At 48.2% G+C, this 13055-nt stretch overlaps 1 protein-coding gene across 1 annotated transcript in view; it reads right to left on the bottom strand.

Annotated features, from left to right (window-relative positions):
- The window catches only part of ZNF264 (zinc finger protein 264), a 31225-nt gene extending 18474 nt beyond the window's left edge, over positions 1 to 12751 (bottom strand). Inside the window, exons 1-2 of the mRNA XM_004061533.4 lie at positions 12233 to 12751; positions 10183 to 10309 (exon numbers count right to left, since the gene is read on the bottom strand). Coding sequence (XP_004061581.2) covers positions 10183 to 10309; positions 12233 to 12265 — 160 coding nt within the window. The 5' untranslated portion in view covers positions 12266 to 12751. The remainder of the gene's footprint in view (positions 1 to 10182; positions 10310 to 12232) is intronic.
- Between the last annotated feature and the right edge of the window lie 304 nt (positions 12752 to 13055).

Genomic DNA, 13055 nt, shown 5'->3' with positions numbered 1-13055 from the left:
GCGTGTGATCTCGGCTCACTGCAAGCTCCGCCTCCCGGGTTCACGCCATTCTCCTGCCTCAGCCCGGATTCACACCATTCTCCTGCGTCAGCCTCCCGAGGAGCTGGGACTACAGGCGCCTGCCACCACGCCTGGCTAATTTTTTTGTATTTTCAGTAGAGACAGGGTTTCACTGTGTTAGCCAGGATGGTCTCAATCTCCTGACCTCATGATCTGCTCACCTTGGCCTCCCAAAGTGCTGGGATTACAGGTGTAAGCAACTGCGCCCGGCCATGGCCACACAGTTTTTAAAGAGCAGAGCTGGGGCTGGACACCAGGGTTCTGGCTCCCCTTCCAAACACCACACTAAGGAGGAAATTACTAGCACCACAGAGTGGGTGGTGGGTAGTGATGACGATGCAGAGATGTGAGCTGGAGGTCATCCTCAGGGACCAGCAGCCAGGGGGAGGGGCAGGTTCAGTGATTCCAGACCTCTGCATTTCATGAACCACTAAAAATTTAAAAAACTGAATGTTCTACTGTGATAGAGTTAAATAAGGACATTTACAGAAACATCAAATAGTATCTACTCTCACCAACATTTCATAAAAAGAGGACTTCTACTTTAAAAAACAAAAAACAACAACAACAACAAAAAACCCTCAAAGGACAGCTTCATAGATGAAGGTTTATCTTCTAAACCGAGTAAGTTTAGGTTCATGTCAGATGAAAATACAGTAGTCATATTTTCTTGACTTTGCTCAGAACATCTTGAAGCCTTTTCAGACTTTGGGAGAGACTGCTCCTCTCAGGGACAGGTAATTTCTAGGATAATAAACTCCCCTGGGAACAAGCACATGCCTTTCATGTGCAATCCATCTAACCCCAAACCATACCCCCAACCACTTCTTTAACAAACTCTCACATACCAAGCCAGTATTTCCCCTGCCCTAAATCAACCCAGGGCCAAGTGCCAGACAACTAGAGATAGTCCCTATGCCCCAAACCTCACTGAAATTACTCAAACTAGCCAGCTGTAAACTGTTTACCATGCCCTGTCTTGCTTTTCCAGAAGAAACCCAATACACAGGGAAAACTCTCTCTAATCATGTTTCTTCTCTACTCTCACACCATGACAATACAGAACAAGACTTCTGTGACCAAATGTGTGGGGGGTTTTCCCCATACTCCAAGCAGCAGACACCAGCGGGGGGTGTCCTCTAATTCTGTTCCCATACTATCCACGCAGGGATAGCTTTGGATCCCACAGGTTGAGGGCTGAGTCCACAAGACTGCCCCACCCTGCACTCCAGTCACAAGTCCAGGCCTCCAAAATGTCTGACTAATGGGCTTTGAGTTGGGGTTCCCGTGACCCCCTCTTTGGGTTCAACTAATTTGCTGGAGCAGCTCACGGAACTCAAGGAAACACTCATGTTTACCAGTGTATTATAAAGAATATTGCAAAGGATACAGATGAAGAGACTCCTAGGGCAAGGTGTGGGGGAAGGGGCACAGAGCTTCCATACCCTTCCTGGGGGGACCACCTGGAAGCTCACTCAACTGTGACCTTTTGGAGTCTTTATGGAAGCTTCAAAACATCAACATTCCTTTCCCAGGGAATAGGGTTGGACCCACTCATAAGACCCACAGTCAGAAAGGTGGACTTTCTAACGTGTTAGAGCGAAAGGAGGGCAGGAGGTCAGAGGCCTGTCCCTGAGGCCTAACATACCCAACATTTTAACAAAAGGGCTATGGGGGTTATGAATCAGGAACGGTGGACAAAAACCAGTATGTATCAGAATACCACACCCAGTTAAAGGCTTTCTCCTCCCTTGTGCTTCCAGCTGTATCCCCATGAGGCCCAGCATATGCCCTCTTCTTTCACGAATTGTAAATAACAAATTTTTCTTTCAATGTTATTAACCTCTCTGTGTCATCACTAAGTCACTGCTATAAATTAAAATCCCATGGGTACAAATTTGCTTTTTTTTGAGACAGGGTCTCACTCTGTCGCCCAGGCTGGAGTGCAGTGGTGTGATCATGGCTCACTGCAGCCTCTACCTCCCAGGCTCAGGCAATCTTCCCTATCTCAGCCTCAGGAGTAGCTGGGACTACAGGCATGTGCCACCACGCCCAGGTAATTTTTTTGATTTTTTTTTGTAGAGGCTGGGTCTCACTTTATTGTTCAGGCTGGTCTCAAACTCCTGGGCTCAAGCAACCCTCTTGCCTCCCATACTGCTGGGACTACAGGCACGAGCTACCACACTTGGCCCACAGATACCAATTAATACAACTGGTGCACCCAGCAGGCTGACTCTGTGCTCATGGGAAGGTTGAAGATCAGCTCACTAAGGGATTGTACCACACAGAAAGTTCTGCCCGGGGAAGGCTGCTAGATGCTGGCAGCCTTGTGCTTCAGCTGTGTCTGGCATTTGCTGCCATGGGTTTCTGGCCTAAAGTGCTGTAGGAATCCTAAAGGAGTGCTCCTCAGATCCTTCCAGTGTTTAAAGATGCCACAGTCTAGATACGCAAGGGCAGTAATTCCCCAGCTGGCACCGTTCTGGGACAGACTGATCTCCTTAGTCTACTTTTCCAACATAAACACACCTAGTTTCTGGGTTGGTTTACAGGGTAATATACAAGGCTGAGGATCCTCACAAAAGGTAGTGAGTAGAGACTTCCTCTGATGGACTGTGTTGGGATACAAGTCCAATCAACCAAGCCAACACCAAAGTCACTGGTGGGCTGCTTAACTGAGTTATTTATTCTCTCTTCCCATCTTGTAAGAGACTAGTCATTTAGCGGGGGACTGATTACACTTGGGACAGAGGCTGTACCAGGGAGAGGCAGCTGCCTAGAGGCATCAAACCTCTTCCTCTCCCCAGCTTCTTTTTACTACCCAGGGACAGAAACTAAGATCCACTACTTCTGGATGCCAAAAGCCTAAAACACAAAGAAAGAAATAACGAAAAAAAGAAAAAGGCAGCTACAAACCCAAGGGGCAGAAAAAAGAAAGTGAACTTTTAAACCTTATGTACCATACAAATGCCAGGCCTAGCAAACATAATACCACCCTTATTTAGTCTTAAAAACTATATATATAAATATCTTCACATAAATAAGTTGTATATATATATACATACAATAAGTAGATTAAAACAATGTCCATAATTTGATCCAATTAGAAATCCAGCATTTATATACTAATGTTTATAACAAATCATATATGGTAATTATATATAGCACATGTATAACAAATGTATAAAAAAATTTTATTATAAAAAGTAAAGGGTGGGTGTGGTGGCTCACACCTGTAATCCCAGCACTTTGGGAGGCTGAGGCGGATGGATCACTTCAGCTCAGGAGTTCGAGGTGAGCCTGGCCAACATGGCAACATCCCGTCTTTAATAAAAATGCAAAAACGAACTGGGTGTGGTGGCACACACCTGTAGTCCCAGCTACTTAGGTGGCTGAGGCATGAGAATTGCTTGAACCTAGGAGGCAAAGGCAGTGAGCCAAGATTGTGCCACTGTATTCCGACCTGGGCAAGACAGCAAGACAGAAAAAGAAAAGAAAACAAAAGAAAAGGAAAAGAGAAAAGACAAGACAAGACAAGACAAGACAAGACACAAGACACAAGAGACAAGAGACAAAGACAAAGAAAAAGACAAGACCCAAAGGTCGGGGTCGGGTGGGGGAGTAAAACAGGGTACTGAGTGGCTTTTTTTTTTTTTCAATTTATTTTAGAGACAGGGTCTCACTATGTTGCCCAGGCTTTGTCTCAAACTTCTAGGCTCAAGTGATCCTCCCAACTTGGCCTCCCAAAGTGCTGGGATGGCATTTGGGGATGGCAGAAAAGGTTCATCAGAGTTTACAAGCTCAGTGTCCCCAGCTTCATCAGGGTTCTCCCACACATCCCTATTCCAAGTTTCAGGGTCCCATTCTTTTCCAATCAGTGCCCTCACTTTAACAGTAGACACCTGGTGAGGCTGTGCATGCACCTTTTGTTGCAGGTCAGCCACTCACATGACTAGCTTATGTCTGTTTTTCCACAATTTCAGCTCTTTCTCTACAGGAGATAAGACTCACTCAGGGCAATCTTAGCAGATTTGAGGCTTAGTATCTGCTTCTGAAGCCAGGAGTTAGAATCCCTGAGTTCATCATTTTCTTTTCTTTTTTTTTTTTTTAGGAGTGGAGGTTTAATAGGCAGAAGAAAGAGAAAGGAAAATGGCATCCCCAGTAGTGGCAACATCCTCTCCCCGACCCATGCTGCCATCAGCCTTTCCACCTTTGTCTGAGGAGATAAACCCTGTGCTGCCTGGGGCAACAGTGATGGCCTCCCCTGAGGCAGTTGCCAGGCAAGATAATATCGATTCTCCTCTAGCACCCTCAACACCTTTGTTTGCTTCTAGACCTATAACTAAAGTCCTGATGGGCCCACAGAAGTGAGGTTCAGAGTGTGACCCATGGGGAGGTGAGCCACACTTGAAAGGAATTGAGTTTTCTAATTTATATAAGCAGAAATTTGGAGAACAGGCACAGGAATGGATATTAAGGGTGTGGGATAATGCTGGAAGGAACATACAGATGCACCAGGCTGAATTTATTGATTTGGGCTCACTAAGTAGGGATCCTGCATTTAATGTTGCAGCTTGAGGAGTTAAAAAAGGTTCCAATAGCTTATTTGCTTGGCTAGCTGAAATATGGATTAAAAGATGGCCCATCATGGGTGAGCTGGGAATGCTTGATCTCCCTTGGTCTAATGTAGAGGAAGGGATCCAAAGGCTTAGGGAGATCGGGATGATGGAGTAGATTAGTCACTTTAGACCTACTCATCCCAGCTGGGAGGGTCCATAAGACATAACCTTAACCAATGGCTTGCAAAATAGATTTGCGAGGGCAGCACCTGCATCTTTGAAGAGCCCTGTAATTGCCAGATCCAGCAGTTGGAATTTCAGTCACTCACCTACAAAAATTTAATACATTGGGAATAATTGGATCCCGAGGTGGCAGGGGCCAAGTGGTGGCACTCAACCATCAAAGGCAAGGTAGGCATAGCTATCATAATGGACAACAGAGACAAAGCAGCAATCAGAATAGTCTGACTCATGTAGATCTCTGGCGTTGGCTAATTAATCACAGTGTTCCTAGAAATGAAACTGATAGGAAGCCTACCGCAATCCTATTTAATTTATATAAGCAGAAAACTTCCAGGTCGAATGGACAAAAGACTAATTTGAATTACAAAAACAGAATCATGGCCCTTCAATCAATTTCCAGACTTGGGCTAGTTTACAGACCCAGAACCCCTTGAACGAAGGGGAGGCCAGGTCCCTTGAGGAAGGACCCCACTACACTACTGACAATTTATGCTGTTAATCTTTCTCTCATCCTTCCCTAAGGAGACCTCTGGCTTTTTACCAGGGTAACTGTGCACTGGGGAAAGGGAAATGATCAGACATTTCGGGGACTACAGGACACTGGCTCTGAGCTGATGCTGATTCCAGGGGACCCAAAACATCATTGTGGTCCTCCAGTTAAAGTAGGGGCTTAAGGAGGTCAGGAGCTTTAGCTCAGGCCTGACTTACAGTGGGTCCAGTGGGTCCCCAGACTCAACCTGTGGTCATTTTCCCAGTGCCAGAATGTGTAATAGGCACAGACATACTTAGCAGCTGGCAGAACCCCCACACTGGCTCCCTGTTAGGGTGAAGGCTATTAAGGTAGGAAAGGCCAAATGGAAGCCATTAGAGCCACCTCTACCTAGAAAAATAGTAAATCAAAAACAGTATCACATCCCTGGAGGGACTGTGGAGATTAGTGCCACCATCAAGGACTTGAATGATGCAGGGGTGGTGATTCCCACCACATCCCCATTCAACTCTTCCATCTGGCCTGAGCAGAAGACAGACGGATCTTAGAGAATGACCGTGAGTTATAGAAAGCTTAACCAGGTGGTGGCTCCAATTGCAGTTGCTATACCAGATGTGGTTTCATTGCTTGAGCAAATTAACACATCTCCTGGTACCTGGTATGCAGCCGCTGACTTGGCAAATGCCTTTTTCTCCATTCCTGCCCATAAGGCCCACCAGAAGCAATTTGCCTTCAGCTGGCAAGGCCAGCAATATACCTTCACGGTCCTACCCTAGGGGCCTATCAACTCTCCGACTTTGTGTCGTAATCTTATTCAGAGAGACCTTGATCGCTTTTTGCTTCCACAAGATATCACATTGGTCCATTACATTTATGACATTATGCCGACTGGATCCAGTAGCAAGAAGTAGCAAACACACTGGACTTACTGGTAAGACATCTGTGTGCCAGAGGATGGGAAATAAATCTGACTAAAATTTAGGGACCTTCTACCTCAGTAAAATTTCTAGGGGTCCAGTGGTGTGTGGCCTGTCAAGATATGCCTTCTAAGGTGAAGAGTAGGTTGCTGCATTTGGTCCCTCATACAAGCAAGAAAGAGGCACAATGCCTAGTGGGCCTATTTGGTTTTTGGAGGCAACACATTCCTCATTTGGGTATGCCACTCCAGCCCATTTATCGAGTGACCCAAATGGCTGCCAGTTTTGAGTGGGATCCAGAACAGGAGAAGGCTCTGCAACAGGCAGGTCTAGGCTGCTGTGCAAGCTGCTCTGCCACTTGGCCCCTAAGACCCAGCAGATCCAATGGTGCTTGAGGTGTCAGTGGCAGATAGGGATGCTGTTTGGAGCCTTTGGCAGGCCCCCATAGGTGAATCACAGCGAAGGCCTCTAGGATTTTGGAGCAAGGCCCTGCCATCTTCTGCAGATAACTACTCTCCTTCTGAGAGACAGCTCTTGGCCTGTTACACTATAGGTCATCAAATCACCATGCAACGTGAACTGCCTACCATGAACTGGGTGCTTTCTGACCCAGCTAGCCATAAAGTGGGTCACGCACAGCAGCATTCCATCATCAGATGAAAGTGGCATATATGTGATTGGGCTCAAGCGGATCCTGAAGGCACAAGCAAGTTACATGAGGAAGTGGCTCAAATGCCCACGGACTCCATTCCTGCCACCCCACCTTCTCTCCCCCAGCCTGCACCGATGGCCTCACGGGAAGTTCCCTATGATCGGTTGACAGAGGAAGAGAAGACTAGGGCCTGGTTCACAGATGGTTCTGTATAATATGCAGGAACCACCTGAAAGTGGACAGCTGCAGCACTACAGCCCCTTTCTAGGACATCCCTGAAGGAGAGTGGCAAAGGGAAATTTCCCGGTGGGCAGAACTTGGAGCAGTGCACCTGGCTGTGCACTTTCCATGGAAGGAGAAATGAGAAGATATGTGATTATATACTGATTCATGGGCTGTAGCCAATGGTTTGGCTGGATGGTCAGGGACTTCGAAGAAGCATGACTGGAAAGTTGGTGACAAAGAAATCTGGGGAAAAGGGATGTGGAAGGACCTGAGTGGTCAAAAACTGTGAAGATATCTGTATCCCATGTGAGTGCTCACCAACGGATGACCTCAGCAGAGAAAGGTTTTAATAATCAAGTGTATAGGATGACCTGCTCTGTGGACACCACTCAGCCTCTTTCCCCAGCCACCCCTGTCATCGTGCAATGGACCCACGAACAAAATGGTCATAGTGGCAGGGATGGAGGTTACGCATGGGCTCAGCAACATGGACTTCCACTTACCAAGGCTGACCCGGCTACAGCCACTGCTGAGTGCCCAATCTGCCAGCAGCAGAGACCAACACTGAGCCCTCAATATGGCACCATCCCTCGGGGTGATCAGCCAGCTACCTGGTGGCAGGTTGATTATATTGGACCTCTTCCATCATGGAAAGGGCAGAGGTCTGTCCTCAATAGAATAGACACTTACTCTGGATATGGGTTTGCTTATCCTGCACGCAATGCTTCTGCCAAGACTACCATTCACGGACTCATGGAATGCCTTATCCACCGTAATGGTATTCCACACAGCATTGCCTCTGACCAAGGCACTCACTTTATGGCTAAAGAAGTGTAGCAGTGGGCTCATGCTCACAGAATTCACTGATCTTACCATGTTCCCCATAGTCCTGAAGCAACTGGATTGATAGAATGGTGGAATGACCTTTTGAAGTCACAATTACTCCAACTAGTGACAATACTTTGCAGGGCTGGGGCAAAGTTCTCCAGGAGACCACGTATGCTCTGAATTAGCATCCAATATATGGTACTGTTTCTCCCATAGCCAGGATTCATGGGTCTAGGAATCAAGGGGTGGAAGTGCAAATGGCACCACTCAACATCATCCCTAGTGAGCAACTAGTAAAATTTTGCTTCCTATTCCCGCGACATTACATTCCGTTGGCCTAGAAGTCCTAGTTTCAGAGGGAGGAATGCTGCCACCAGGAGACACAACGATTCCATTAAATTGGAAGTTAAGATTGCCACCTGGACACTTTGGGCTCCTCCTACCTTTAAGTCAATAGGCTAAGAAGGGAGTTACAGTGTTGGCTGGGATGAATGACCCAGACTATCAAGATGAAATCAGTCTACTACTCCACAATGGAGGTAAGGAAGAGTATGCATGGAATACAGAAGACCCATTAGGGCATCTCTTAGTATTACCATGCCCTGTGATTAAGGTCAATGGGAAGCTACAACAGCCCAATCCAGGCAGGACTACAAATGGCCCAGACCCTTCAGGAATGAAGGTTTGGGTCACTCCACCAGGAAAAAAACCATGACCTGCTGAGGTGCTTGCTGAAGGCAAAGTGAATACAGAATGTGCAGGAGAAGAAGGTAGTCATTAATACCAACTACGACCAAGTGACCAGTTGCAGAAATGAGGACTGTAATTGTTGTATTTCCTCCTTCTTTTATTAAAAACATGTTTGTGATGTATACACTTGTACTAAGAAAACATCTGCATTTTATTTCCTTTATCATGTGACGTAAGATTTACTGACTTCATATCAGCATTTAAGTATTGCTACCTTTATGTAATAGCACTTGGGTTGGGGATTAGTGTGTTTCGGTTGCATGAACGATACTTGTATTATGTTAAGCATAATTATGACCTTATTATTGTCTTTATTTGAAGATTATGTATGATCTCAGGAGATGTGTATGGGTTCAAGTTGACAAGGGATGGAGTTGTGATGGTTAACAGCTAGGTCCAGCTAGGTGCCTGGCCCATGTTGAAGGCTTCACATCCTGTGTTAACACAGTCACGAGAAGTCCCTAGCTCCAAACACTTGAAACGGACACTTGACAGCTGTTACCTCAAAAACATCATTTCATTTATCTGAGCCTTTATTTCTGGATCAATACAATAATACTTCCCACCAGTAACAGTTGTTAAATTTAAAGAGAAAGTATTCAATGCTCAGTGTGCTCTGGGATTTTTATTAATGTGTCAACTTGATTGGATTGAAGGATGCAACGTATTGATCCTGGGTGTGTCTGTGAGGGTGCTGCCAAAAGAGATCAACATTTGAGTCAGTGGGCTGGGAAAGGCAGACCCCCCTCTTAATCTGTGTGGGCACCATCTAATCAGCTGCCAGCGAGGCCAGCATATAAAGTAGGCAGAAATACATGAAAAGACTAGACTGGCCTAGCCTACCAGCCTACATCTTTCTCCCATGCTGGATGCTTCCTGCCCTTGAACACTGGACACCAAGTTCTTCAGCTTTGGGACTTGGACTGGCTTCCTTGCTCCTCAGCTTGCAGACAGCCTACTGTGGGACCTTGTAATCATGAGTTGTTACTACTTAATAAACTGTCCTTTTTATATATATCTATTCTATTAGTTCTGTCCCTTTAGAGAACCCTAATCCAGGTGGCCACTCTTGTCTTGAACTCACTAAGGCAGAAAAAGCCATAGAGAATAGACGTGACATGAGCAGACCCAGAGAGAGAAGCCAGGACACCATCGTGGTGGTTCTCAGTTCCTACACCAGCCCCTCATGAGGCACAGCTGAAAATTACCTTTGAGTTTGCAAAACACCCCATTTCCTTTTACCACCTTCTCCTTTGGCTGGGAGCCAAAGAGTACCCTGTCTTTAGCCCAGAGATATAGGAGACCAGATAGGAAGAGGTTACTGTAGAAAATGACTAAAGCTGTGGGAAAGAGGCAAGGTAGATTCCAGAGGCCTTCTTGTGCAGCCAGGCCTGGAGTCAGAAGGTGGAATGAAGGAAGTGGCAGGTCACCTGCATGGTGGAGGGGGAAGGAAGGCCTTACCCAGAGACACCAGGAGCCCACAGTTTTCCAGCATCACCTCCTGGTACAGGGTCCGCTGAGCTAGGTCCAGCTGTCCCCACTCCTCCTTGGTGAAAGTCACAGCCACATCATCAAAGGTCACAGACACCTGGAAAGTCAAACAGAATTAGTAGTATCGGCCTTTCAGCTGCTGAATGAGATCACAGACTGTGCTCCACTGGAAAAGGTGTACAGTGATGGCGGCCTGAATCACAGAGTACCTCCTGAGGGCCTAGCTCTGTGCTGGGCTCAAGAGGGAAGATAGATGCTTTTAACATAATACCAGAGTAAAGGAGAGAAGCCTCCTATTTAACAGCCATTAGAGAATGACACAGGACAACGGAAACAACTTGTGGACTGTGAAATACAGAAACTAAGGGCTCTAAAACGACATGGAAATGGGGAAATGGTAATAATAGCAATAATGGTTACAACAGCAGTACCTGAGTCTCACTGGTCCAGCTAGGTGCCTGCCCCATGTTGAAGGCTTCACATCCTGTGTAAACACAGTGACTAGAAGTTCCTAGCTCCAAACACTTGAAACTGACAGCTCTTACCTCAAAGACAGCATTTCATTTCTCTGAGCCTTGATTTCTGGATCAATACAATAACACTTCCCACCAGTAACAGTTGTTAAATTTAAAGTATTCAATGCTCAGTGTGCTCTGGGATTTTTATTAATCCTTTCACAGTCCCTGCAGTCAACACCATCATCACCTTCACAGTCAACGACTTCATGCTAAGGAAGCGCTATCAATTCACCCAGTCACACATCTCACCACCATAGATAGGATCTAAACATGGGGTTACTATGATTCACGGTCTAACAGTGTAACTCCAACACTCCCCCAACATCAAAGCAAATCTAATGCGATGAATTTATAAGCATTTCCACTCATTTCTGACATTAAGTCCATTTCAATTAGCCCTGAAAAACGTATCTGTGGGCCGGGCATGGTGGCTCATGCGTGTAATCCCAGCACTTTGGGAGGTCGAGATGGGCGGATCGCTTGAGGCCAGGAGTTGAAGACCAGCCTGGCAAATATGGTGAAACCCAGTCTGTACTAAAAATACAAAAATCAGCCAGCTGTGGTAGTGCATGCCTGTAATCCCAACTACTCGGGAGGCCGGGGCAGGAGAATTGCTTGAACCTGTGAGGCAGAGACTGCAGTGAACTGAGATTGCACCACTGTACTCCAGCCTGGGCGACAGAGCGAGACTCTGTCTCAAAACAAAAAAAAAGTATGTGAACACGGGCACAAAAAGCTCAGCATTCCTCACTGACCCCACAGAGCGGCACTGGAAGGGCTGCATCTACTTGGGGAACGACAGGCTCCAGACCAGCTTCCCATGCCCTCTGGGATCTCCCTGGGTCTCCCAGATCCCCCAAGGAAATTCCACAATGAACCAACCATCGGCCTCTTTCCTTGCTGGGTTCCGACAGAACTTGTCTCTGACGCCAGGATACTTTGGGGCCACGGAACACGAGCGGCCAAGGATAATGCAGGCTGTAGCGATGAGAGTAAGGGCATCTGACTGACCACAATGTCTGCAGTAGTTGCGGATGGCTAGAACATCCAGGAAAAGACCACACACTCTTGCCCTCCACGTCTCAGCGGCCGCAGGAAAACCATGGCAACCTTACACACCCTCCTGAGCCTCCTTAAACATACAACATACCTTGTCTCTGCTCGCGCATTTGTCGGCTTGCTACTGCCCTGCCCTCCCCTTCCCCCCTCAGGCCCCCAACTCATGCTGGAATGAGACCTGGTCCACCAAAGGATGCTTGCAGGCCAAGGATGACGGGAGTCCCCAGAGAAAGCATCATTCACTCAACAACCTACGGAGCTCCTTCCAGTAGGCCCAACACTCCTTAGGGCCAGGTATAAATTAAGTGGCAAACCAGCTCCACACACCAAAGCGAACGACGACTGCGAAGACAAATCCAGGGGATACCTTGGGCTCCCACCCACTTCGGGAACCGCCTCAGCGCTGGCAAGGAAGCGGCAACCGCAAGCCACCGTCCACTCACCTGGGCCCGGTCCGTCAGCACCGCTGCCGCCATCACGTCACCCCCTGGGCCGCAGAGCTGGGACAGAGGAGCCCCGGGCGGCCTGACGGACCCCACCTGTGCCCGGCCCTGGCCGGTTGCCCGGGGCTTCCAGGCGCGCTCGGGGCCGCCGCCTCCTCGGTGGCAACGGCGTTCCAGACGCAGGGCCGCCGCCTCCTCGGTGGCAACCGCGTTCCAGACCCAGGGCGCCGCCCCTGGCGACCACGGGGCTGAAGGGCGGGGGAGGAGAGACCGCAGCTTGACGGCGACCCAGGAACAAACCCACGGAAGGGGTCAGGCTCGTACAAAGGTGCGGCGGGGATTCCTATCCTACTCCCCTGCTCGGTCCTGACTAGGGACCTGCAAAGCGGCCCCCACCGGGGCCCTCAGTGGCTACAGACTTCTCCTGACAGAAGTGCAGAAGAAAATGGCGTCCGCGGCGAGCAACCCGGAAGTCCCGCCCCCACCGGCGTGAGCCGTCGGAATCGTCCCCGTCCTAGGCCGTCACTGGCCCAGCTCCCGCCGTACGCATAATGCACAGCCCTCTAAGTAGTGTAGTTTTCCTCATGTGTTCAACAACGGGAGGAACGCTTCACGGCGCAAGTTTTCCTCCCAGGGAAAGGCACTCCAGGACCCGAGGAGACGCTCCAGACCCACCTCTTTACGGTGGGCACAACTCGAGGGGAAGGATGGAGGGAGGGAACCGAGGGGCAAGGGTTACATTGCATTCTTCTCTCGGGAAAATCGGAGCTCGGGAGACAGGGACTTTCCTTCAGGTCAGGGCACAGGCAAAGGCGCAGAACTG

The sequence above is a fragment of the Gorilla gorilla genome, chromosome 20 (assembly GCF_029281585.2).
Source record: "Gorilla gorilla gorilla isolate KB3781 chromosome 20, NHGRI_mGorGor1-v2.1_pri, whole genome shotgun sequence".
Taxonomy (NCBI): domain Eukaryota; kingdom Metazoa; phylum Chordata; class Mammalia; order Primates; family Hominidae; genus Gorilla; species Gorilla gorilla.
Note: the sequence above shows the minus strand (reverse complement) of the source record. Positions and strands in the feature narration are given on the sequence as shown.